This window comes from Megalops cyprinoides, chromosome 14, assembly GCF_013368585.1.
Source record: "Megalops cyprinoides isolate fMegCyp1 chromosome 14, fMegCyp1.pri, whole genome shotgun sequence".
Classification (NCBI taxonomy): domain Eukaryota; kingdom Metazoa; phylum Chordata; class Actinopteri; order Elopiformes; family Megalopidae; genus Megalops; species Megalops cyprinoides.
In genome coordinates, this window is record NC_050596.1 from 32,083,139 (window position 1) to 32,108,982 (window position 25,844).

General features: G+C 44.6%; 1 protein-coding gene across 1 annotated transcript; it reads left to right on the top strand.

Moving 5' to 3' along the window:
- The first annotated feature begins 1,274 nt into the window (after positions 1-1,274).
- Positions 1,275-25,221, top strand: psmd14 (proteasome 26S subunit, non-ATPase 14). The gene is made up of 11 exons (XM_036545676.1): positions 1,275-1,367; positions 3,637-3,688; positions 8,714-8,785; positions 13,310-13,429; positions 13,863-13,933; positions 14,649-14,799; positions 21,801-21,908; positions 23,093-23,167; positions 23,733-23,858; positions 24,027-24,089; positions 24,805-25,221. Exons 2-11 carry the CDS (start codon positions 3,641-3,643, stop codon positions 24,901-24,903), a joined length of 933 nt encoding a protein of 310 aa, XP_036401569.1. The 5' UTR covers positions 1,275-1,367; positions 3,637-3,640; the 3' UTR covers positions 24,904-25,221.
- Positions 25,222-25,844: the final 623 nt, after the last annotated feature.

The following is a 25,844-nucleotide window of genomic DNA, read 5'->3' on the forward strand; positions in this document are numbered from 1 at the left end:
AATCATAGGGGGAAAGACAATGCACAAATGAGACCTGTTTTCATTGTGGGAATTATGAAATTACCATGTGTGCCTCTCGTAACTCAACACATGGTGCGTCGATAAAGGAGCAGAAACGCACAATTTCATATTGTCGTTGTACTTAACAAAGGCACAGCAGCTTAACGCGTGCCGTACTGTATAATTTTTGTATCTCACATACAGAGATTTGATAGAGTCTGAACGGCTTTGTAAAACCAACGGTCGTTTTGGAGTTCACTCCCAATTCCCTCCCGTGTCTCCGTGCGTCTGCAGAAGGAACAGCACCATCACGAGGGAAAGCTGCACGAAAGCTGCTGTAGTCCACCAGGAGGGTCTATCAGATGTTCTGGAGTCGAGCGAAGCTGGCTTTGCCCGTGGGAGAAGTGCCAAGCGCTGTATCTGCAGCAAGCATTCTGAGACAGCGCGAAGCCAAGGCAGCATCTGCCCGCATATGCAAATGGGCAATTAAAGGACGAGCAACGAAAAATAACATTCGAACTCAAATAGGCTACCTGGAAGCTGACTTTATTAATGTAAGATTTACACCTATACCAACGCATAATAATCAAAATTGGCATCAGAATCAAAATAGGCAGTCTTATTTTTCACTTCTGATCATAAACTGTGAGACTATGATGTGCCACCACATCGCTGAAAATGACGTAATAAATATACAACAGCAAAAACATTACCATTACTGACAGAAAGATAATACAGTCCATGTGTTCAGGTGTTACTACTGCAGACAGGTGTTTAAAACACCACAAATCCTATGCGACCCATGCGATCTTATACTGTGCAGCACAAATATCAAAGATATAGAAATTAAATTAATTTAAAAGTCATGTAAAATGGGAAGAGGGCGTTTAGTCTACTGAAATAAAAAGTTAATAAAGCAAAAACGTAGTCTGTGACCAGCTACAGACCACTACAGAGTAGGAAGGCGGTTTAATTCGAAATTATACATTTTAATAAGCTTTTGCGCCAAAAAAAAAGCACTTGTTTCCACATGCTGTGTTGTGCCTTAATTCATTAGTTTTAGACGATTTTGAGAGAATAACCCTATCACACCATATTTGCCTTTCATTCGTATTAGTTTCAGCAGACTGAATTTCAGCCGGTCACTAATGCCCCGGATGTAGTTGGCGGATGTCTCGCTCTGCTTGGAAACGGCCTATCGCCTCCGTCTGGAGTGCCCCGGAAGCGGTTTTCGGATGGCAGGCATGCCCCGGAAGTAACCGTTGAAAATCTCCCTGACTGAAAACGGGCTGATTCATTGCCGATGCTAAAAGGGGTGCACACGAGAGGCATTATCTTTCGCTCTTAATTTCTGGGTGTTATATCAGGTAATGAAAGAATTTTTTTGTTATTATCTCATGCTACAGCGTATTTTTAACGGCCAAGGCGGATTTCTGTGAAATGATTGGCTACATGTTAGACACGAGTATATTTGTGTTTGGTAGCCAGCTGGCTAACACACAGGGGCCTGGCTAAATAGTGAACTAAAACTCACTGAAACGAAGCTTTTAATTACTTTGTGCTTTCTGTGATCCGATGGGGCTTGTTAATATCTAACTTGAGTTATGCTTTCAATAGCTAGCTGTTTAGCCTAGGGCATTTCTGTGGTTTGCTAACTGGATGGGTACCTGGCAATAGCTACTCTGCTAGCAGCTGAAGTTTTGTCACTGTGCCTAAATGTGGGGAAAACTGCTAGTAATGTAGTTACAAAATAACTATTCAGTCCCCAAACTGTATTTTCACTTAAATGGTTTGCCTGGCTAAATGATAAAAGGCATTAGCAGTGAGTTGGCTGTATTGTTTTAAAATGTCAGTCCGTGAAGATATTCAGTTGAAGGTTTTGTTTGTGTGAGGCTGTTTTGTTCAATATCGATGATGCGACATTCTTTGAATGAGGTGGACTAATTGTTTTCTATCTTTTTAAAATACCGATCTACCCAACGCTAGCTAGTTAACGAACTTCTTTGGTTTATAGCTACCTGGCCTTCAACGTTAGCTTGTTGGCTAACAAGCTCCCTCTGTAGTGTGTCTGAATTTTAGATTGTTAATAATATGATTGCGTACAGCATCTGTGTTTCCTAGACAGATCATTCGTTTTTTCCATTTCAAGACAATTTCAGCATGAAATAACGCAATTGATAGAGCTGCTTTAATGTTAGTTAATACAACGGCTAAGTAAAATATTAGCATGACTTGCCAGCAGAATAAGTTAGCTAGCAGCATACCCTATGGCACCTGTTGTCACCTTGTCAATCGGTGTGCCTGATCACAAGCTGCAGTACGGAATGAATTTCACGTAGATGTAGTATGATGCTGTAAGTCTCCAAGCTTTTCTCATGCCGCACCGGGAAGATACGAGTGATTTGTTTTGTGAATTGAAAATCTAAATGTTTTACGTGCGAACTTCACAAAACTCTAACACTTTAGGTGGAAATTGCCCACTTTAAATCTTTCTTTCTACGTTATATGACGTTTCAAGCCGTTTGTGTCAGTCGCGATAACGTTCCCTACATATGCATGTCCGACTGTATTAAAAACTGCGTGAAAAAAAATGCATGATGAAAAACAAACTCACCATTTTAACATCTGACTTTCTTTGATTGACAACCGGATACAACTTTAAGATCAACATTTTTGATGCTTACGGTTTACAGGTGATCAACGACCGTTTTCTGAAAGATTATCAGCACTTGGGTTTAAAGTGACCATGTAACACGTATGTCTAGATGGATCAGATATCCGTATAATGTGTAATCTCAATGGGAAAAGCCAACCCATATTTAACAGTGACACCAGGGAAAGTGTTTAGTTGGACCTACCGAGCAGAAATCCCGTTAATGGACATTTAAAGACTGATGTGTAGATACTTAGGAAGTCCTTTTTGTTTTCATCTATAATAGCCCATTAATCAGTATGTTTGATTGGCATTGTCATATCTCTCTTGTGTTTTATCTTTAAGCATTTACGCTGATCAGAAATGAGAATTTGTTAGAAATGAGAAATTTCATTTAAATCCGCTATGCCCCATTAGGAACAGTATTCAGCGTATTATACTGTGGTGCTGGCAAATGAGGTCACTGACATTTTATTCAGACCGTTGTGTATCCAATCCATCAAGTTGTAGTAATGTAAAAATCCCATCTGGTCAGCAGACTCTTTACTTCCATCAACATTAATGGTAATCAGACTGCACAGTCACTGAAAGTTGTTTTGTTTTGGTGTGTGGCCATTAGATATTGTGCAGTATCTTTAAGTTCTGTAACAGATACGAGTAGGTCCAGTCTCATTGGACAGATAGTCTTGACGAGCTGATTCACGACAGCTCATTCGTAGAAGAATAACACGTTGGTATCAGCCCTCTGCAAACTAGGGCAGCTTGTAAAAAAAAAAAAAAACAAAGGAAAAAAATGTTTGTTAATTAGAAAAGGAAGACTGATTCTTGAATTAGCATGTGGTGTTAATTAACAGGAAGTCTGATGCCGTCTTGTAATTACCACCAATATTTTTGACGTTTAAAGACTGGAGGTGAATTGCAGGCATAGTTGTGTGGAAAGTTTGGAGTGCGATAGTAACTTTGTGCTTGTTTGCGTTCCGCAGGAGCATGGACAGACTGCTGAGGCTCGGGGGAGGGATGCCAGGACTGGGCCAGGTATGTATTCTCCTGCAGATAAGCTCATTACACCCAGGCAGCGGGAGACAGCACATTGAGTAGTTTGTAATAGTAAGAGGCAACCTCTAGCAGCACAGCCCACGCACTCGGGCTCGCACTGCACAGAGGCAAAGGTCCGCCTGCTCTCAGGTGCGCTGTGAAGTCTTGTCACTCAGACAAGCGCTGTTTTCTGACGGGCATGATGCACGGATCCACTGTCAATCCAACCCACCTTTAACCTCATTGGTCACGCATTTCACTTCCTGTTGGCAGTAGAGAAACAGTGTAGCCTGGATCGGCAGAGCCGGTGCGCTTAGAGACGTGGATGTGTAGAGAGTGATGGTAGTGATTCCTGAACGGGTGCACGCATCTCCTGTCAGCCTCAGCTTTGCTGCTTTGTGGGGAGAAGAAATGCAGCCTGGGTTCAGTTGAAACGCTGGACCATTGTTAAACTGCGCAACACTTGGGTCTGCTGTTTGGGACTGCCCTCTGTTGAGAAAATGGCTCTTAATGGGGGTGCCGCAGATGCACGAACGAGACGCAGTCGACAGGCAAGATACCTACTTTAGGAAGTGTGTGAAGCGATAGAACATCATATGACATAAGGAACAGCGTGTTATTTGCGTAGAGAATGTGTCCGGGTCAGCTCGGGCAGAGCTATTTACAGCGTCTCCCTGACACATGCCCCTCATCTGCAGCAGCACGGATATCCTGCTTTAACCCCTCATCTGTTTCTTCACCTGGGTATTTACGGAAGTAACGGATTCAAACCCGCAATCCTCAGGGCACCTTGAGCCAACACTGCGAACCGAAACAAAAAAACCCATTGTGTAAAGCGGCCAATAATGAGCTCATGAAATTAGCTGTATCAGTTGCCTCCCTTTGCAAGGCTCAGAGCTGCCCTCCTAGAAGCGTGTTTGTTTCTGTGGTGATTTGAAAAGCCTGATTTTGGAGGGAATATTTGGCAGTCACAGCAAGTGATGACAGAGGCAGTGGTGAGATCGCACCCCGGATCCCAGAGGAGACTCCAAGTTCTGGGGTGCGGGAAGCTGGATGGCATCTTAGCATTTGCCAGACTTGTGAACCGTCTCATTTCTGTAATGTTGCCGTATCCTCAGTGCATTCAGTAGCAGGCTTCTTTTTAGACCCCGAGTTAAAAAGCATTGACTTTTTGAGTGTTCTCTCCCATTTTGCCACTCAAAGTGCCTTAAGTGATGTCTGCTCATAATTAAGCACTTTATCAGCGAAAGTATCAAGTGAAATGAAATGTTCCTCAAATGCATTGAGTCTGTTTGAAGAAGCTAGACAAATGTCAGCTTTGTCTTCCCAAACTATGAAGTACTGTTTTAAACAGTGTTGGACACTCCTATAGATTTTCTAATGATATCTCGTCATCACTGTAAAACACTGACCAAAACACATGTCAGATACATGAAATAAATACTTTGAGAATGTTTGGTTTTCAGTCTCGTATAATGAAGGGAAAGTGAAATGTTAATTAGTGCAGCCCTGTTTTTTTCCTTTTCATTTTTTTGTGGCTAGGTCTGCTCATAATGGCAGCTGGAAGCAGGCAGGGGGTGGGGTGGAGGGGAAAAAAAAACACAGCGAGTCTAGCAAGGGTTAAGGCAGCATGAAAGAATTCATTCCCGGTTTAATGACCTCGCCGTGCTGGGCACAGGCTGCGGGAAACATGCTCCTGACTTGTACTGAATTTGCCAATTAACACCTCCGATAACAGGCATCTTCTGCACATCACAGAGGCGGTGTGCACAGGAGCACCTCCCCGACCCTCTGTTTTTCCCCTCTCCACTCCCCTCATATTCCAAACTTCAAATTAATATCAAACAAGGCTGTGTACCGTCCCTGCTTTCCCCCGTCAGCTGAGACACGGGTCCGCAGACCCACACGGCCCTTCGGAACACGGCTGGCCGGTGTTCACCTCGTCAGGGTTCTCGGTTCCGTCTCGGTTAAAAGAGTGTTTTGGCTCCCGAGATAGGCAGACTTTTAAAATGAAAGATACAGTAGGCCTGTGTGCTTTTTTTGTTTCTCTCTCCTTTTTTCCCTCCTTCCTCCATAAATCTTTGTGTACTGCTCGGGTATTCTATTTTCACACATGCCCATATGGCCTTGCGTAGTTACAATTAGAAGCGAGACTGGTTTCCAAGAAACACTCCTCAATAATGCACTTTCTGTCTTTTGTTTCACGGCGGATAGCGCGGGGAGAAGGCAGCCGCACCATCTTTGCCATTAAACTGGGTCGTGGCGCTAACGAACACACCGCGGCGGTGCTAAGCGCACTCCAGCCTGTAGCATTAGCTGTGGTCAGAGTACGGAGCATCGCAGCCCCCTTCGGCTCCCCTTGTTTTCGGTGTATGTTTATCAGGCTGCTAAACGACACCTCGGATGGGTGTGAATCTTCCAACACCTGGTGAAAATCGCTGTGGGGGTTTGTTTTTCCTCTGAGTCCCGTTTACAGGTAGAAGTCGTTTCTCCTGGGCCCTAATGATTTGGGAATGCTGTAAAATCAGAACATCTTGCGGCCGTGTGTAGTACGGACTGCAGTCTTTAAATGGGGGGGGGGGGGGGGGGTAAAAATAAGGTGCGTTTGGGAAGAGGATCCTTGCGTAGCGTCACAAGCGCAAGCTAGAACAAACAGCCGCAGCGAATCTGTAGTCACACCCAACCCTCAGGTTCACAATTCATTAGCAGGTATTTTAATAAAATATAATAATCAAAGGATGGCTAAATAATTGATACCAGTTCACACCATGGGATAGGTGAGGCAATCTATCTAATTGTGTTAACAAATTTGCAGAGGAGGACTTGGTGGGTAACACATTGGGGCGTGAGCGGTGTGCTCCGTTACGATGGCAAACGCTTCGCCTTAACACTTTGTCAACAGCACAGCCGAGAGCTCCCTGACATGTTGGCTGGGGTCTGATAATGTCTTGAAACCACTTGTTTTTTTTTTTTTCTTCCCCTCTACCATTATGCACATTTTTATTTTCTGCCTCTACTCTCCCTTTGCTGACTGCCTGCTCGTGCTGTATAGATGCCTTGCTTTCGAACCCTGCCGCCGAGGTCTCTCACCAATCCAGCTATTTATTCAGTGTTAAGAAACCATCTGGGCCAGGCGAAGTTGAGCGCCATTGTAGTGGACCTTTTTCCCTGACTGATGCCTCCTTGCGTTAGTGGGTGGCTGGCTTCATTAGTGTGTAGTCCGTCTGCTCCGTGCTGCTGGAGGGGTTTCCTTTGTTGTTGTTGTGTTTTTTTTTTTTTTTTTTTTTTAAATGTGCACCATCCTCTAATGGTTTGTTTTTTTGCAGTCATTTGATGTGTTCTCTGGAATCAAATGAGGGTTTTTGTTAAAATAAAGGTTGAGTTTGAGTGTGTTTTTCATGGCAGTGCAGGGGGTTATAGCCATGCTTTCACCTGGCCTGTTTGGTGAGATGTCACGCTGTTCTCTTTCTGTACCCACAAGCTGTAGAGATGGCACAGCGTGCCCCTGTGTCTGCGATTCGTCTGGAGTCGTGCCCTCCGTTCTCCCGAGAGCTGTCGCCCTTGTGCCCATGGGCCGACTCTTTGTCCTTGAATCTTAACAAACGTCTGAATGACTTCATCATTTTTGCTTACTTAAAGGCTAGAAACACTTTCCTCGTGACATGGAGTCAAGTGAAAATGCTGTCTGAACAGCGGTTATGTGTGGAGACGTCAAAGGAAGCACGGCACCTTGCAATTCAAGGTGATCAGACCCGCTAGGTTACAAAACAATTATTTTAGCACTTTTCTCAGATGTCTGTCCGCATTCATGCAGCTCTTAATAGGAGAGAAAAATATGAAAGTGCTTTTGGAAAAAACGTGCAAAAACATTTAGCAGCGCACGACAGCGGTACTGATGATCCGGAGAAAAAAAAAATCAGCTTAATTTATTTTGCTTGATTTTGATGTGGTGTAAGACAAATAGCCGCGGTATTGTGTTCACAGCTTCGTCTACCTGGGGATAGCGGGTGCGATTCTCTGCTGCCGTACCTGTGACAGCTACCTGCAAAGCGCTCCCTCTGCCCCAATCTGCAGGTTATCTTTAGCCGGCGAGCGGCGGCTGTCAGGGAGGTTGTTTGCTTTGTTGATTCTGCCGGATCCCTCCGGTGCTCCGTTTTCACACCATCATTAGATTTGCGGGGATAATTGGGGAATCGGAGGGAGGATGACAGAGCGTTGCGTCACCGGTTAGCCCCGCGCCGGGCTCGTTAGCTGACGCCCTCGGACCGGTGCGGGCCGGGGGCTTGTGGGAATTCTCTGAAAGCGCGGGTATCGGTGCCACGCCTCCCGCCTCCGGCACCTCGCCCGGCCCCCCGCGTCGGTCTCGCTAACGTCCCTGAAATGAAGGGAAGGTGGGGAGATGCATTCCACCCTGTTTTCGGTCTGCATTATTTAATCGTTTTTGCACTCAGGTAGCCGCTCGGATGCAGGGAGAAAGGCCGTGCTGAATATTTGAAGAAAGTGACATTTTTACTGCTGCCGAAACCAAAGCTGAAACTTTGGTTCCATTGTTGAATAAGAAAACAAAGACTCGCCATATTTTATGTGTTTTATATATATTTATATATATATGTAAGATCATAATATATCACACATACATATATCACGCACATTGTTTAAATGTAACCTCTGCAGTTTTAGGGCAGGTATCAGACACAGGTAGTGTCTTTTGTGCCCATCCTTACATACTGGGTTGTGGTAAAGTACATGCTCAGATTTTATTTGTTGTTTTAAAGGGAAAATGAGGAAACTGTAATTTATTCAATATTGAGGATCAATTGAATGAATGTAGCCTATACCAAAATAAGGTGGGAGATTTGTGTATTGTTCATTGGCTTCCACATAACCAATTTGAATTTAAGTTAAAAAAAAAAAAACTGTGTGGGAACCATCCCTGGCATTGTGGGTGACTGTGAAATGACATGTAATTGGAGTGAATGAAACAGGAGATTGTAATGTGTGAAATATTACTGTGTCTGTTCCTAGGGTCCCCCTACAGACGCTCCTGCGGTGGACACAGCAGAACAGGTGTACATCTCCTCGCTGGCGCTTCTCAAGGTAGGAACGGACACATGCAGGGAGCGTGCAAAGCCTTGTGGGAAGGAAGTGGGCGTGTACATCAGCAGTGCCCACCCCTGGTCCCGGAGATCTGTGGTCCTGCATGTTGTAGATGTTCTCCTTTAAGTGTGACTGATGCCTGTAACAGCGTTTTCCTGTGATGGAAAGCGGCTCTAGCGCCTCTCTCGCTGGCCACACTCAGGTATGGGTGTCGACTCCTGGCCTCCCAGGGTGGCCGTTTTTGTCAGCGTTTGATTTCTGCAGGTGCACAGAACTCCAGACCCATTTCAGCATATCTGAGCTCAGTGACCCCTCACTGACTCCCTCACGCAGCCGGTGGAGTAGCATCAGCAGCCCTTATTGAAAGCCTTTTCTGTGCGCTTCCCTCAGATTTTATGATGTCTCCTGTAGAGGTGAAGTGAAAAGCAAGGACTTGTCGTTCCAGCACTGTTTAGCAGAAGGTGTGTGTAATCTCATCTATTATTCCACAGACTCAGATTAAAAATGGCCGCCGCCTTTCAGGCCACTGAGGGTGCCATTGCTGTCGCTCTGCTCTACAGCAGTGTCATGCAAGTGTCATTCATACATGGCTCGACAATAGGTTTAAAAATGCCTGTTTGGATAAGTCAAGAGTTCAGTTCCATAAATATGTAAGTGAAAGGCCGTTCCCTTTCTGTGTGAGAATACTGGTGTACCTTGGTTAATGATGCTTCTGTGAGCAAAGCTGCATAAGACACTTCTTTTTTTTTTTATAACTAAAAAAGTATGCTTTTTAAAAATTCAGAAATAAAGGAATGAGTTTGAAACTATTCAGATGCATTTTCTTTTTAAAGTAATTATATCTTGTTGACAGTGATTAAAATACGAGCCCCGAGTTAGGTCTGAGGGCTGCTGCATGTTAATGTATGCTCAATATACATTTATTAAATCAAGCTATATTTCATGTTTAAGACACACTGATGATGTTCATTCAGTAGTTAACAATATTTTGCTAATTATGCTAGTTTTACGGAGTCTTGGAACGATTCCATGTTTATGTCATGTTATTTATATCTGTGGTAATGAAATTTCAGAGAACAAAGTGACCTTGTGACATGAATCTGCTTCGTTAACTGAGGTATACCTGCACACAAAGCCCTTGCTCACAGTTAAGTGGCATGGTGTGTAACTGGGTTCTGTATATGCAAACGAAGCAGCTCGCTCACAGAACGTTTAATCAACACATCTTCTGAAAGCTGCAATTAAAGAGCTCTTTCAATTCCCAAGCATTTGGCAAAACATCATGCTTTACCATTTGTCTCAATAAAAATAGCAATTATTCTATGCATATACTGTACCTTTACTTTCATATAATGTAGTTTGTAAAAAATTCTTGTAAAAATGTGATAAAGTAAAAGGGAAAGGTATTTTTTTCCACATTGTTTATTTGAGAGAAGTGATTCTTACTTCAGAAAGTGGGGTGTAAAAATCACCCCTGCCTGTCTCAGTGTGGCCCGGTTTCGGCAGGCTAAGCATCGGTTGGGCTGTGGGCTGCAGTTAGCGGTCCTGACATCAGCCGAGCTCTTCCTCAGAGGTCTTACAAACGCTACTGAAACACAGCATATGCAAATACGGCAAAAACCCAGGCCATTCATATCCAGCGGGATCTGAGCCAAGACATGGCCTCTGCACAAGCCTTAAAATAATATCCTAAAATATAAAATGGTACATAATACACCGAAGCAGCTTTTTCTGCTGAAATGTTCACAGTAAATAAAGAGGGTGACTGTGAGGCTGTCTACACTCTGCAGATAGCAGATGTAGCCGTGAAGCGCGGGAGGACAGAGGGTGTGAGAGGTCTCTCAGAATCTGGTTCTGGAAGAGAGGTCCCTTTTACTGCGGCAGGAACCTGGCCATGTCCTCCTGTTCGCTGTTTAAGGGTGTGTGTGATCTGATGCTACTACGCAGTGAATTTAAGAAAAGGGTTCTTGCAGTGAATGCTTGACACACTGCCCGTATCATTTCTGATCCAGCACACACTTCATGCAGAGGTTTAGGTGGTCCACAGGACACGCCCAGCTCTTCACTGATTGGCTCAGCTGTAGGCCGACTGAGATTCTGCTTGCGCTTTTGGGCGAGGCGTTGACGACCGACTTGCGCTGCAGACCCTGGTGTATCTCCCGGGCCAGATGTCTGGTCGCGCAGCCTGTACTGGCCTGATGGCACCATGAGGTCACACTCGCCTGTCTCGGCTGAACCGTTAACTCAACAGGTCCAGATCCTCCTCCAGTCATAGCTGATCGTAGGCAGAGTTTTCACCTGACCCCTAAGCCAAGTCACCTGCTGTTCCTGCGTACAGGTAGTGTTGGCTGATGTAGAGTTATGAGAGGGGCATGTGGAGCAAAAACCATGAACCCTGAAAGCAATCTGTTCTTTAGTGTCTTTTGACAGTCCTGTTCCACAGTAATGAAGATTCCTTTATGCATGTGTTCTGAATATTTTACCTTTAATGGCCAGAAGAAGTCAATTGTCTGAAGCAAGACAATAACACTATATTTCCAATCAACAATTGAGTTGTAGTTACAGGTCATTTTAAGGGTTACCCCCCCCCCCCCCCCCTTCCATAAGCATTCACAGACACACTTTAATAGCAGATAGTGTGGTATGTACGTGCCTGCATTGTCATTAACAAAGAGCTGGTGGGAACTCAGGTGTGCACACTGGAATGCATTGCTGTCAGAGTAATGTCACTGTAGGCTGACCTAATGAGTTTGGGGTGCCTTCAATCAGACTGTGGAAAAAAAACTTACATTAATAGACTTGTTCAATTCTTTTGTGGTGCTTAATGGCATTGTATCACCTATAAAATGGAAAATGGAATTCAGCTGCTAGAGTATGTGAATGCATGTAACAACTGGTAGTAAACAAAGAACAAAATCAACCCCATGACCTTCAGGTGATATACCCCGTGTGGCCTTGATGGTCCCTCTCTTCATCGAGTGATTTTATTTAATGTCCACACATGTGTCCTATGACCTTCTGGGGAGCTGTGGCCCGTTAATACTTTCAAAACTTTAACGTCTTATTTTCCCAAACTTCTGATTTTGAAGTTTTCCGCTTTGTTGCCTCCTTTAAACCCTGAAGGAGATATATGATGATATTGCATTCAGCAAACAGCCTTTTCAGACAGATTGTTTATCTGCAGCTCATGCCAAATTTCTAACCGCGCCCCTCAGGGGCGATCACGAACACCAGGTTCGCCTCACTTTCCGCAGCAGTGAGGGGTGAGAAAATGATTGCCAAATCAGCGGCTAATTTGGTTTGTATTTATGAGATAATTTCATTTAAATGTCCTCTTCATGATGAGAGAAGCCGCTGCAGTATCTGTATCTCTCTCTGCACAATTGTGTACACGATGCAGTAATGGTGAAAAAAATCAGGCACTTTTGTTAATGAAATGAATCTGGGTGCTCTTTGATCTGAACTGAATTCATTTTTTGAATGCCTGTGCCTGGCTTTCAGTTTTCTCTTCCGTAGCTGTTCATGTTTCAAAATGTGTGAGGTGTGTGAGTTAAGGAGGAGGAACCTGCAGTTTACAGTTACTGTTTTACAGTTGTGGCCACAGCGTTAGGAAAATGCATACACGATCAGAGAGAAAGCATATATTCGCTCATATTCCCTTAAAAAGCACGAGGAGTGGAAAGTGCGAATAATCTTGTGAGATGTGTTTTCACAGCTTTGCGTTTCATTGTGTTGTTCACTCGCGGCGTAAGTTTGGTTTCGTTTTCCTTCCCGTACCACACAGGCTATTGACATGTAATTAACGACCACCCAAGGTAAAAACACCATTGTGTCATTTTGACCCAGAAAGACAGAAAATACGAGAGATTTTTTACCATATATTTCAAATAATGTATGAATGAAAGGGTCACAACCTTTTTATTTTGCTCTTCTATTTTTGTAATAACCTTTATGTACTGTTAATCAGCTTTTTTCCCCTAAATTAAACTTAATTTGTATGCTTTTTAATTGAGTTGCAATCCTGACATGTTTTCTTCTGACTACATTTTTGTCTTATTTGCTGCTGTTGTGTGTTTCCTTATGAATATATCTGGCATTAATAAGGCTTTGAATTGGCATAATGGCTCTGGGCTTTGTCTTCAAATATATATATATGTATATGTATATATATATGTATATGTATATATATATGTATATGTGTGTGTGTGTGTGTGTGTGTATGAATACATGTATGTGTATGTGTGTATGTATGTATATATATATATATATATATATATATATTCATATATACACATTTATATATGTATAAAATACTGTGTAGATTTGACACAAGGTGTTTTTTTTTTATTTCAGTAGATGCAGATCTGAATTCTGTATGAAAATATTACCTGCTTAAATATATAGGTAAAGATGAAGCATCCCAGAGTTAGTGCTTAGTAACCTTGGATAAAATGATTAGCCAACGATGATATATTAATAAATTGTGATTGTTTGCTAATGCGTTGGTTCCCTCATGCGTTTCAGATGCTGAAGCATGGCCGTGCTGGCGTACCCATGGAGGTCATGGGGCTGATGCTGGGGGAGTTTGTGGACGACTACACCGTGCGAGTGATCGACGTGTTCGCTATGCCCCAGTCAGGAACCGTAAGCTCTTATTTCTCAATGTTATGATGCATAAACCCATCTCAGTTACCATTCTATAACCTGCACAAGTGGTGTGAAGTACATGTTTGGAGAAACTAACAAAAAGACAGTATCGTGAAATGTGAACGATACATCAAATGGAAATATATTTGCTGCTCTGCCGTGACATAAGTGTACATTTCTATTCTGAAGGGTCTCATTCAAGAGCGTGTTTTACTTATTTGGTCATTTGAATTTGGATAATGCGTTTCACATTTACTTGTCCTACCTCAGTGCACCCGTACGAGAATTCAAAATGCAGAACCAGGAAAATGTTCTAAGTTTGTTGAGTCTAACTATGCGCTAACGGCGGCAGCACTAATCTCACAACGCACACTGTGTTGTATTATTTCAATATGACAATCCAGCATCTGATAAAATGTGTCTTTCACAGGGCGTCAGTGTGGAGGCTGTAGATCCCGTCTTCCAGGCTAAAATGTTAGACATGTTGAAGCAGACTGGAAGGTAAATACCCCGGCTCATTCCTTCCCCCTGTCTCTGTGGAATCTCTCCGTTTCGGCTCTGAGATGAACCCGCTAACGCCCAGCTTCGGCGGTTCCGCGCGTCTTACTCCAGCTGGAACAGCGGCATTAGTCCTTTAGTTTTGCCGTCTTTTTGCCCTTCGGCGGCTGCCAGCTAGGTGTTCAGATACTTTTACCTTCTTCCGTTTGGGGGGGGGGGGGGGTGGCGGGGCTTTGAGAAGAGTGGGAGGGGCCTCAGCAGCCTGTGATGCTGTGAAAATTGCCTCTTGATGGAGTCCTTAGTCCCACCGCTGCTTTAATTGATATTGGAAGGGTGGATATTCCATCTCAAGTGCTGAAAGGGTAAAAACTGGCTCATGCAAGGTGTGGTAACAGGGCGAAAAGCTGAAGGCAAGCGCTTCCTGTGCTAAAACGCTTGCCTTAATGACTGCACTGCTCTGCCGCGCTCAGCCCGTTAGCTTTACTGTTTTTACTGTGCTACTGTGTAGAATGTGTAGAATGAGGGCACTTTTTCCTCCTCTTTCAGTTTTGTGTGTGCTTTACATCTTGCAACGCACGCACACACACACGCACGCACGCACACGCACACACACACAGCTGTTTCCCAGCACCTCGGGCCCAGTTTTTACCCTGTTTATACGGGAGGTCCCGATGCAAAGGGTTGTTTTTCGTCGGCCTCATTTCCCTCCACCTTGCAGGCCTGAGATGGTGGTGGGCTGGTACCACAGCCACCCCGGCTTCGGCTGCTGGCTGTCCGGAGTGGACATCAACACCCAGCAGAGCTTCGAGGCGCTGTCAGAGCGCGCCGTCGCCGTGGTGGTGGACCCCATCCAGAGCGTCAAAGGAAAGGTACCCCCCCCACCCCCCTCCCCAAACCATCGCTCTCACCCCCGGGACTTTCACCCCTGCTCCTGTGCTGTGCCTCGATTCCACAGACATTGTGTTTTTGTTGCTCGTGACAACAGTCCAGAATTGCACAAAAGCATTCGCTAATAACTTTATCATGTGCTGTCATACATACTGCAGTGCTTAAACCTTGAGGCAATCTCAGCTGTAACCTGGTGCATTTGATTTAACGTTAATTAGGTGTTGAGCATTATTTCTTGAACAACTGTACATTTGAGTTTCCTCTGAAAACAAAGGTCTGCCCTTGTATTGTGATGGGATTTGAAAGCAACATCGGCATGTTTTGTTCTAAGTCTTTGTCTGTCAATCTAGAAACTGAACATTTGAAATGCAACATACAATTGTTTAACTTTGCATCAACTTTGAGTGGAGGGGTTTTTTTTTTTCCACCCGCCAGCAAGAAAATCCGAGTTGATTGTTAACCTTTAATTTCATTTCCCCCTTTGCCTGGGTGCCTGTGCTCATCTGTTTGCTTCCTGGCCCCATATGCCAGATCCCTATTTCCTGCCTACAGACAGCAGGGAGTAGCTCTATTATCACCTTCTCAGAGCTGTCTGTAAATGTGAGAGGCAATTCCATTTCACTTGGCCATGGGGAGGAGGAACGAGATACACGGCGCAACACACCGAAATTGGCTCAGGGCTGTGTGTAGCAGGGTAAGACTGCGGGGAAGCTGGGCTCCTGTGTGCTTCGCCTAGGATTTATCAGGCTCCTTTCAGCTGGGCGCGTCTCTCTCTCGTCTCCAGACGGACACGGGGTCCAAGCGTGGCAGAACCGCGCCCATTTTAATGCTGCAAACGAGCGCGGTTTTAAAAAAATGCCGCCATGCCGGTGGTTTGTTTAGTTTAGCTCGTTTAGACACAGGCGCGAAACGCCGGTGGAATAGCGGTCACGTGGTGTCAACAGTGGGATAGGGGTGTTCCGCGGTCACGTCCTGTGTGCGGAACCGCGAGCGCTCATTCGGCCATAGCGCGCCCCAGGGCGTACCCCTCTCTGGGAGCGCCCTGCCCCGCAGGGCTTTGTCACAGCTCTTATCAATAGCCACCGCGTTAGAGCGGAGAGAACGCGACCCCAAAACGCATCACGCCTCCATAAATTAAACATGAGGCGAGGCAGTAATCCGCCGGCCTCACTTTTCGCACTGAATTCTCAATGAGTGGCACGTCGGCCCGCGGTGGCTGCCTGCTACTTTAATTGAGATTATAATCGCGTAACATGACAATCAACGCTTTTCTACCCTGAAAGGCTTCTGCTCCTTACTGTAGAGTAAGAGAGTGCTGTCTTGTAGGCACTTAATGTTTATTAACCATGCAGAGAGCAGTTGCTTTCATAGCACAAAGTGTATCAGGTGCTGTGGGTGGTTGTTCCAAACCTTTGTATTAAGCACCATGACTGAAATTTGTTTTTTTTTGTGAGCTTAAAACATGTTTGATATTTAAGATTGAATGGGAACATTTTTACTGCCATATTTGTGTGCACACAGACACTATTTCCAAAAATACAGCTCTGTTTTGATTTAAAAAAAGAGAGTGAACATTAGTGCTTATTAGCTGCTCGTTATTAGCTATATCTCCTGATGATGAAAGTGCTGATGAAACTGCAATGCTCTTTTTCTTTATTTTGGCCTAAGCTTTCAGTGCAGATTTCAGAGCTGTAGCGGTGTCTAGCTGTGTGTGAAACAGTATGCCGTTCTGACCTTCTTACAGAGAAGCGCTCAACGTGGTTGAGAGAGATTTTTTTTTTTTTTTTTTTGAATCCTCGAGGTTTCAGGCCAAATGGAAAATCTCTAAGGAGACCAGAGGAAACTTCCATGGCATTGCTCTTCTTAAGCTAAAATTGATGTTTTATAAATAATTTCAATGCCTCCGAACATCAGAAACCCCGCAATCACAGAGATTCACTGATATTCGTTTGGCATAAGTCAGTTTGGTTTCCGTCCGCTTTTCATTGGAAATGGCTGCAGAGAGTACGGCTTTGCTGCATTTTTAATGCGGCGGGCTTGCTGGGGACAGCGGACGTCTGACAGCACATGGCAGCCCGAGAAACAAAATGGTCACAAACCCCAGCCGCACTCCCCGCGCCACACCACGCCGTTAATTTTTAATCAGACTAGCAAGACGCCGAGCGGCCGATAACAGGTCGGTTGCAGGTGATAAAAGAAGTTTTTAGATGGGACATTAGCCCTGTTCTTCACTGTGTGATTTTGACATTATATCCTCGCCATTTTTTACCCAAATAATACACATCTGCAATGTAGCTTGCTAAAAGGACGCAGCGATGTGCCGTGGGGATAGCGGCATTGTGTGTGTTTACCCGTTCACGACTCATGGGTGTTTGTGCATGGTCTGGCAAAATATGTCATGACGTTGAATAGAGTTTTTTTTTTTTTTTGTTGTATGATTTAATGATGACATTTTAAGAAAGAATTTTGTATTATTTTGGTCTTCCCCCCCCCCCAGTGTAAGCTTTGGCAGGGCAGGGCAGGGCAGTGCTGCTGTTCAGACTTGTATGTGTGAGTTATTTCTGTCTGAAATATATGCTGCTGAAGAGCTGACATCACTCCCATACCAGTGCCCCCTGCCATGGCAGCACTGGTGTAAAACAAAGAGCCGGTAAGAGGATTGAAAGTGGCTTATGGCAGTAACACATTTTATTCAGTCATTCTGTTACTAATGGCAGCTGGCGCTGGACATGAACAGTCCTAGTATTCTGATTTCACCGGAACAACTTCACTGCTAGCATGAGTAGCAGGCAAGACAACATCCACACAAGTGGTCAGTTCTTTGTCCTAAATAGTCCTTTATATCTCACTATGACAGGTGCCTTATCGATGAATATAATGTCTGAAACATTGAATGTACGGTTTTGTTGGTAGCGTTTACAATATCATTTGTCCAGTTAAAGAAAATTTCAGGCGATCTTCATGAATCAAAATGAGATGATGTTTACAAATGCAAGTTGTGCGGGCGGTTCGGCCAGTGAAATCATGGTAAGCTTGCTAGCTGTGCCTTGTTTTCGTAGGGTGCAACTTTAGATGTCTTACCATAAAACAATTTTTGTACACATACACAGTAGAAGTGTAGAACTTACAGGTCTCCCTCGAAAGTGTGGCGGTTGTTTTCAAGAAACAGGCTCTGTGAAGTGAGCAAAGACTCAACTATTTTTAAGCAGGCCAGGATCCAGTGTCTCAGATAACAGGCATTGATTATCTGCATTGGGTGGGAATAATGTACAGCAAATAAACCTTTAGTGCCTTTCCTACCCAAAGTATCTCACAGCACTAATGGAACTACATTTAAAATATAAGCAAACAGAACAAATGAAATTTAATCCTGGCGACAGTGTATATCAAACACTAAAAAGAAGTGCAGTAATCATTTAGGATCCACACATGAGATTAAATAAGCAAAAGCAATACATGAAGCTATGAGACTAATTTGGGGTAACTTCTCACAAAGGGGAAAGAGAAGGTGCAAAGTGCCCTTTGCGATCAGATCATCATGGGTCTGCCGCTCTGCTGTAAGCACGCCGGCGAGGGAAGCCTGGCCGACCGAACATGTCAGACCTACAGAGACTGTCTGTGTAGCAGAGACGTGTTTATTGCTCCGCACGCCGCTATGATGATCGCTATATTTTATGCAGAAGTCGGGTCATGTGAGTGCTGACTGCGGCTGGAACATAATTACAGAGGGGAAGACCAAGCTTTTTTTTTTAAACTTCAGGTGAACTGTTTTTTTTTTTTTTTTTCCCCTCCTCTGATTAAACGTCAGCTTTACTATTCCGCCGATCTTCCTCAGGTCACATCGCTAATGAATTGCGTGTCGTCCGCCGCACTCTCCTGACGCCTGATTCGCAGGCAGCTGGTTTGGCTGTCGTATTTATTTCCCATGATTTTACAAACCTGTAAATCCCAGCTATTGCCTCCTAACACCTTGCCTATAAAGACACGTTAGTAACAAAGACAGTTAAGATGTTTCGCTAACGGCAGGGTCTAGAGAGAAAGACAGCAGGGGAAACACATGGAAACACCGTTGGGCTCAGCATCGGGCTTCTGTTTTGATCGAGGAGCCAAGTGCTGACAAAATGCTGCAGAAATATGAGCATGGAATCTGAGCAGTGGAAGAGGAAGCCCTAACTTTCACTCGCACATTCAGAGCGCTCACAACGCCACACTCCAATAAATGAAAAATTATTTAGCTACCATTTAAGGCTTGTGTGCTTTTCTCGCTGTTATCAATTTTTATTTGTTTGTTTTTTGCTTTTATTTATTATAGCATTATCTTTTTTCATTTCTCTCTTATCGATCCCTGGTATTCGTGATTGATTATTATGATTGATAATGATCATAATGACAGTAAATATGATCTTCATTATGCAGTTCCGCAGGTGATAAAGCACGGCTGTTGTGGAAGACATGGCTCAGATGCAAGGATAATAATAATAAAATAACAAAAACGGAGGCGTTCTAACGGGATGCGTCTGGGTGTCCTTAGTGCAACGCTGGCTGTGTAAATTAGTCTCTGTGGGCACAGGACCAGGTGGGAGTGTGGCAGAGGCAGGGTGGCGGCGGCACGTTCGGCTGCGGGGCTTTACCGCCGCGCTGTACCGCCGCGCTGCGCGTGAGCGTCACTGCCCGCCCGGATTGCGGCGGAATCAGCGGCTGCATGATTAACACGCCGCCCGCGTGCGAACACACGGACGGGACATCACGGGACATCGCGTGCCATTCAGCTCCCGTAAGGATCGGGCAGCACGCGACATCTGGTTTCTCGCGTAGTTTTTCTTTTTTTTTTTCCCCTTTCCAATCTGATGGTCAGTTTTTACACATGCAGGTTTTCCGCCAAGGTTCACAGTAAATGTTTTTGAAGCTCAGCTGCGTTTCAGGTTTGATTTATTCTTATACGAGTGATGTAGGTATTAAGGATGTATTTCTGTTGTTGCAGACAGGCATATTGAATTGTTTCATTCTGTGCTGTCAAGTGAAGTAATTATCACCTCGGTGTGCTTTTGGCCTAAAGATTGATTAATAAATAAATATACACAGATGTATTATTTGCATTATATCAGTGGTCACGGTATTGATCAGCATAGTATAAGAAAACAAAAAATAGAGTAATTTCTTAAAGGTGGGGTCATTGTATGGAAATTGGCGATGGGGTTGGGGGCGGTGATTATTAATAGTGGGGACCGAGTTTAATGTGCTTAATATGATAGCCTGCTCCACTGGATGGAAAATAGCAGTGTATTACTGAGAATACATTTATAACCTCTTTGTGTTTTTATTTTTGCAAGGAATGTATTTGCAGGCTACCCTGATTGCATTAACTTATTGTTTATTGGTATTGTATTATGCCAGAAAGGTTGTATTGTAATGTCAATAGTAAGTTTGTCACAAAACAGTGATTCCACAAATGCACAGATGCATTTGTCTTGATTTGATCTTTGTTTAATTATTCATTTTTTTTCTTTTAATTAATTAATTCATTCATTTTTAAGTGCCAACGCGTCATTTAAGAATAAGATAGATCAGTGTTTCGGCAAATAATAGAGTAGCTACAGAGTTATGCAGAAAGAGCATCATGAGTACGCTGCGTGCTGTTGGCCCCCTGTGTCTGTGATCGTATCACAGTCATAATCAAGATCGTCACTCGAACCGTTAGGTGTCGTCTCTTAAGAAGGAAACGCGTTATACAGCTTCCCTCCCAGAGACGCGTGTTTGAGCATGTGGCTCGTTTGTGGCAGACTCGGGGATCGGGCGGAGAAAAGGCCTTTGTGCTGAGGATTTAAAGAGCCTGATGCCAGGAAGGCGTCGTTATGAGAGCAGTGAGAGCGGAAACCTCTCAGGGCGACAGGGACACGCGTCTCTGGGAGGGAAGCTAATAAGGGCTTAAAAGCCACAACTGTCCAGGCGGCTCTCGGCAGACCACCGACTGCCTCGTCTTCAGAAGAGCGGTCTGATTCCTTCTGACAGCGGAGATCCACAGGGGTCAAGAGAGGGGATCGGAGTCTGCACACAGATTTGAATGCACACGCTCAATCCTAAATTAAGTGTAATTTAACTACGGTAAATACAACACAACAGCCATAAAAAAAAAATCTCTTGCCATTTTCTTCAATCTTATACTAAAAAAAAAGAAGAAAAGGAAAAAAAATTGCTTTGATTTATAAACACAAATTCCGATGTGACGTCTAGCAAACAACATATAAATAACTTAAGGGCCCTTTTAAATGCACCCCCATGAAAATTTTAGTGCCACTGTAATATAAGCCAGTACCTGTCACGAATCGCAAATAACCTTGGCGGTTCTCCCCGGCTCCGCTCGGCGTGCAGGAGCCTGTGGTACGGCTCTGACAGGCCTGCGCTCACCCATCCGACGCGAAAGGAGCTATTTTACAGTCAGAAGAAGCAATCGCATCTGACTGGGGCCGGCTCCCTGTCCCCGTGTCCTCGCTGGCGGTAATTTTGTTGTCATTTCTTCGTGGCGTGATCACATCATTGATGTGACAGTGGTGAGCATAAGGTAAAGTCCCCTGGCTGGTGCTCACTTTCAGGCTCTTGCGGTCCTTGTCATTCACATTGATTAGATTAGACCCCCGGCAGCAGATACACGGAAGGTGTAGCACAAGTACCACGCAAGTTGCCTTGTGTGGAGAGTTTGTGTTGCGGTATGTAAAAAAAAAAAAAAACGTGACTTTTCTGAGGTTTCTTTATTTAACACTTCTGCAAAATGAAGCTGTGTACCTGAATCTGACAACCCCGTCTCTCATCTGGAGCAGGGTTTCCTCATGGTAGAGTCAGCATGATATTCTTCTTTTTTTTTTTTTTTTTTTTTAATTAAAACTTGCTGGCAGAAAGCCAAAGGCACATGTGTGTGTGGCGAACGTGGTCTCTCTTTCGCTTGCAGTTTTTGAGTGGATCTGACAGTCTGCCCCTGTCATTGCAGGTTGTGATCGACGCTTTCAGGCTGATTAACGCCAACATGATGGTTCTGGGCCATGAGCCGAGGCAGACGACGTCCAACCTGGGCCACCTGAACAAGCCCTCCATCCAGGTACCAAAAAATCCAGGCTGGAATGATCGATAAGCCAGCATTTGCATCATATAGATCTCGTTAATGGCTTGAAGAATTTACCCCTCTGAAGGAAAGCGGCAATGAAGAAATCAGAAGAAGAAATAACTGTTAAATAATGTGTGATTTTTAGTAACAAAGAATAAAAATGCTGCTAATCGTTTACAGTTTTGAATATCAATCAGGTTGATAAAGCAGAATGTGAAGTATGAGGATATGATCGTGTTTGAGAGATAATGTGGTTGTATTTACTGACCCAGCACCCACTTTGTTAGGTCATTACAGCATGTTTGCGTGCCTGGCCTGACGGGGTTGGAGCTCTCTAACACATGCAGGGACTCCCGGGGGACCGCATGGCCCTGCCGCTGACAGGCGCGCCTCTCCCTCTGTGATTTTGGGCGCAGGCTGGGTTCCTAACTGCAATGCACTGAAGCTAATACTCACCCCCCCCCTCCCAAAAAAAGGGAAAAATATCATTGAGACAAACAACGGTGTGTTAAACAAGCACTTAAAGCAGAACAGGAGTTAAACAAGCACTTAAAGCAAAAGGGAGGAAGAAAAGGTACGCCCTTGTTTGCTTATTAAACCAAAGAGGAGGAAACTGCAGCATAATCCTGTAATGAGGAGGAAATGGCCTGCCCCCCTGATTGGGTGAAGGCAAGTCCGTGCTTGCATTTTCCGGGAGGGTGGATTACCGGACCTTATTGCAGGGCTGTAATGACCCCTCTCGTTATCCTCACACGCGCAAACCGCTTCATTAGGACACAAACAGCTCCCCCTCTCCGCACAGGCTGTGCGGCGGAACCCGTTCCGTCGCCCCCGGCGCCCGCGAGCTGCCTCATCACCTGCTGCTGCATCACCTGCCTGCATCACCTGCCGCTTCTTTCACAACTGCATCATAATTGGGGTTTAGTACAAATAAAAATGACACGAAACAAAAAAAAGCTGTGATCACGTGTGTGTGTGTGTGGTGAGAGTCACTCGTTGATTCCGCCCTTATTTTCGTGAGTCCTAGCGCTCACACCCATTCCCGGGTTAACTCACTTTAACGGTGTCTGTGAATCTGCGGAAGGTGTTGTGAAATGGTGGTGCTGGGAGCGTGGTTTGAGGGACTCTGCCTCCACGCTGTCGTCCGTTTACAGTACGATGTGTGCTTTTTTCCCTAGGCCTTGATTCACGGGCTGAATCGCCACTACTACTCCATCACCATCAACTACAGGAAGAACGAGCTGGAGCAGAAGGTTTGGAACTCTCTGAGTTTCCTTGGTGCCTGTAGCTGTCAAATCGATCAAATGTTCAGTGAAGAGGGGGGAAAAACTGTTACTGGAATACTCACTATGTGTGATGTGGAAAAGTGAATGTTTTAATGCCTCCAGCGTAAATGTAATGATGAAGTGGGTTCATTGTCCACAAAGAGGCCCTCATTATGTCTCATCACAGTACCTTTTGGCCTTAATTTGACTGATAAAGTGTTACATTCTCATGTACCTCGGCATTGGTTTACTAGTCACTGAAATTAGCAGTGTTTTCAAACAAGAGGAAACCCATCAATCTTGTTTAATTTCATTAGTCAGAATGTTCCAGAAAGAAGATTGAGGTTAGATTTTGTCTGGCCCTCTGCCCTGTCGTCGTCTTGTCGTAATGATTTCAGTAATTGTGTTGTATTGAGAAGTTGACCTGTTAAGGAAGGTAGTCCACACATCTTGACTAGTATACTTACCTGTATGGTCTATATATGTAATATAATGAATTGCAGTAGCATCAGTCGTCTCTGTTGTAACTCCTTGTCGGTTTTCGCGCTTGCAGATGCTGTTGAACTTACACAAGAAGAGCTGGATGGAGGGGCTGACCCTGGAGGACTACAGTGAGCACTGCAGGCTGAACGAGACCATCGTCAAGGAGATGCTGGAGCTGGCCAAGAACTACAACAAGGTACCCGGGCTGGCGTCCCCGCTGTGAGACCGCGGACCCAGCGTCCCTGCGTTTATCTGCATGATTGGCGGTTTGAGCTGCCGTCGGTGCCCGGCCCGTGAGGCCAGCGTTTGACCAGCCGGCTCCGTGCCTCTGACGGGAGCTCTTTTTTCCCTGCTGTCTTTCCAGGCGGTTGAGGAGGAGGACAAGATGACCCCTGAGCAGCTGGCCATTAAGAACGTTGGGAAGCAGGTAAGCCGGCGCCTGCCGTCACTCCACTCGACAGGCTGTGAACCGATGGGCGTTACGTCATTCGCGTAACGTTAATTAAAGTGTTAATTCTTCTCCGGCGGTATTGATCGGTATTGATGTCAGTCAGGGCCAGCTGTCAGTCAGAGCAGTGTTCTACATGAGCCAGTCTACCACTCCACTAGAATGCATGCCCTGCACACGAGCCGCGCTGTGGCCTCTGTACAGTCTCACTGCAGTGCGTTATGTCCTGTTATATGTCTGCAGAAACACATGCTGCAGTGCACCATGCCTGTATTTACATCCGTTTAATCTTGTTCCAGTGTGGCAGGTTCTGATTCACATCTATTCAATCCCGCTGCATCACGCCGTGTCCTTTGAATAATGAATTTATACACGTGTTTTCCCATTTCTCACACAACACTGGGTTCATCAGTCATGTAAATGTGCAAAAACATTTGTGCAAAATTTTATAACATTTTAGGAAATCTCAGTAAAATCATTACACAAAAGGACAGACCATATTGAACTTGTGTTAGGAAGGGGCCGATATGTCCTTTCCATTGTAAGGGGAAATGCTCACGATTAACCCAGAAGTTAGTGGAAATGAAAAGCCAAGTTATCATAAAATAGATTATTATGCGTCAGAATATGATTATTATGCGTCAGAATATGCACACCTCCGTGTTCCTCTCTGAACTTCACTTGTTTTCTGCAGGATCCAAAGAGACATTTAGAGGAACACGTCGACGTTCTGATGACGTCCAATATTGTGCAGTGCCTAGCTGCCATGTTGGATACCGTGGTCTTTCAGTGAAGGCTGACTCTGCTTCGTCATTTATGTAATTTTTTTTTTTTTTTTCTTTTAAAAAAATAAAAATAAACTTGTACAAAATCTCGGACTTGGGTTGCTGGAGTTCCCTATAAATATAGTGTATGCAATTATAATAATAATGTGCCCATTGCCACCATAGCTGCATCACTAATTGGGAATGGTCCACTTCACGCCAGGCGAACATCTCGAGACTTTCCTTTCCATTTTGGACAGAAGGCATTTTGTATGAGTTCTGGGCAGATAAGGTTGTCATGCTTTGTCTTTTGATACTTGTTTTTCATATGTTTTCATGTGTCATGGTCACTGTTAAATAAAAAGATAAATATATACATTAAAAAGATGAGTGAGCCGATTTTGTTGTCAAATGGTCAACTAGCACATTTATGCAAAAACGCATTTTGTCTCTCAAAAAAGAAAAAAAAAACAAAACGTGCAGCTTGTCATTGAAGACGTGGCGTGGGCCGTCACATTACCCCCGTGCGCAACAGGCAGCAGTGCGCTGTGACTTTGTGTGGCCCGGCCCTCCGTTACAAACACACAGCGTCCTGATTGGTCCGGTGCAATGTTCAGTTTCATCGCGTCTCCCACGTCTAAACCCGCGGAGCCGGGTTTGACTCGGGTGTAGCTGAAGACCTCCCACTCGCGCCCGGCTTTCTCCCATCCTTTTCTCTTGTGCAAGTTGTTCGGCTTTTCGATCCATTTCCAAGCAATAAATTCGTCACTATGCACACAATGCATGCTGGTGTGTTCGCGAGGCATTTTCTGCGTAATTCTCGGTGTCTTTGTAATCAGAAAAGCTGTGTGTGGGGGGAACGGGCCTTTTAAAAACGCTGTTTTTTCTTTCGTTCACACTAATGAAAAGATTTGGCTGGTTGTAAGGCCTGCTTGCGTCATCGACGGGTGGAGGGTGGGACCCTGCTTTG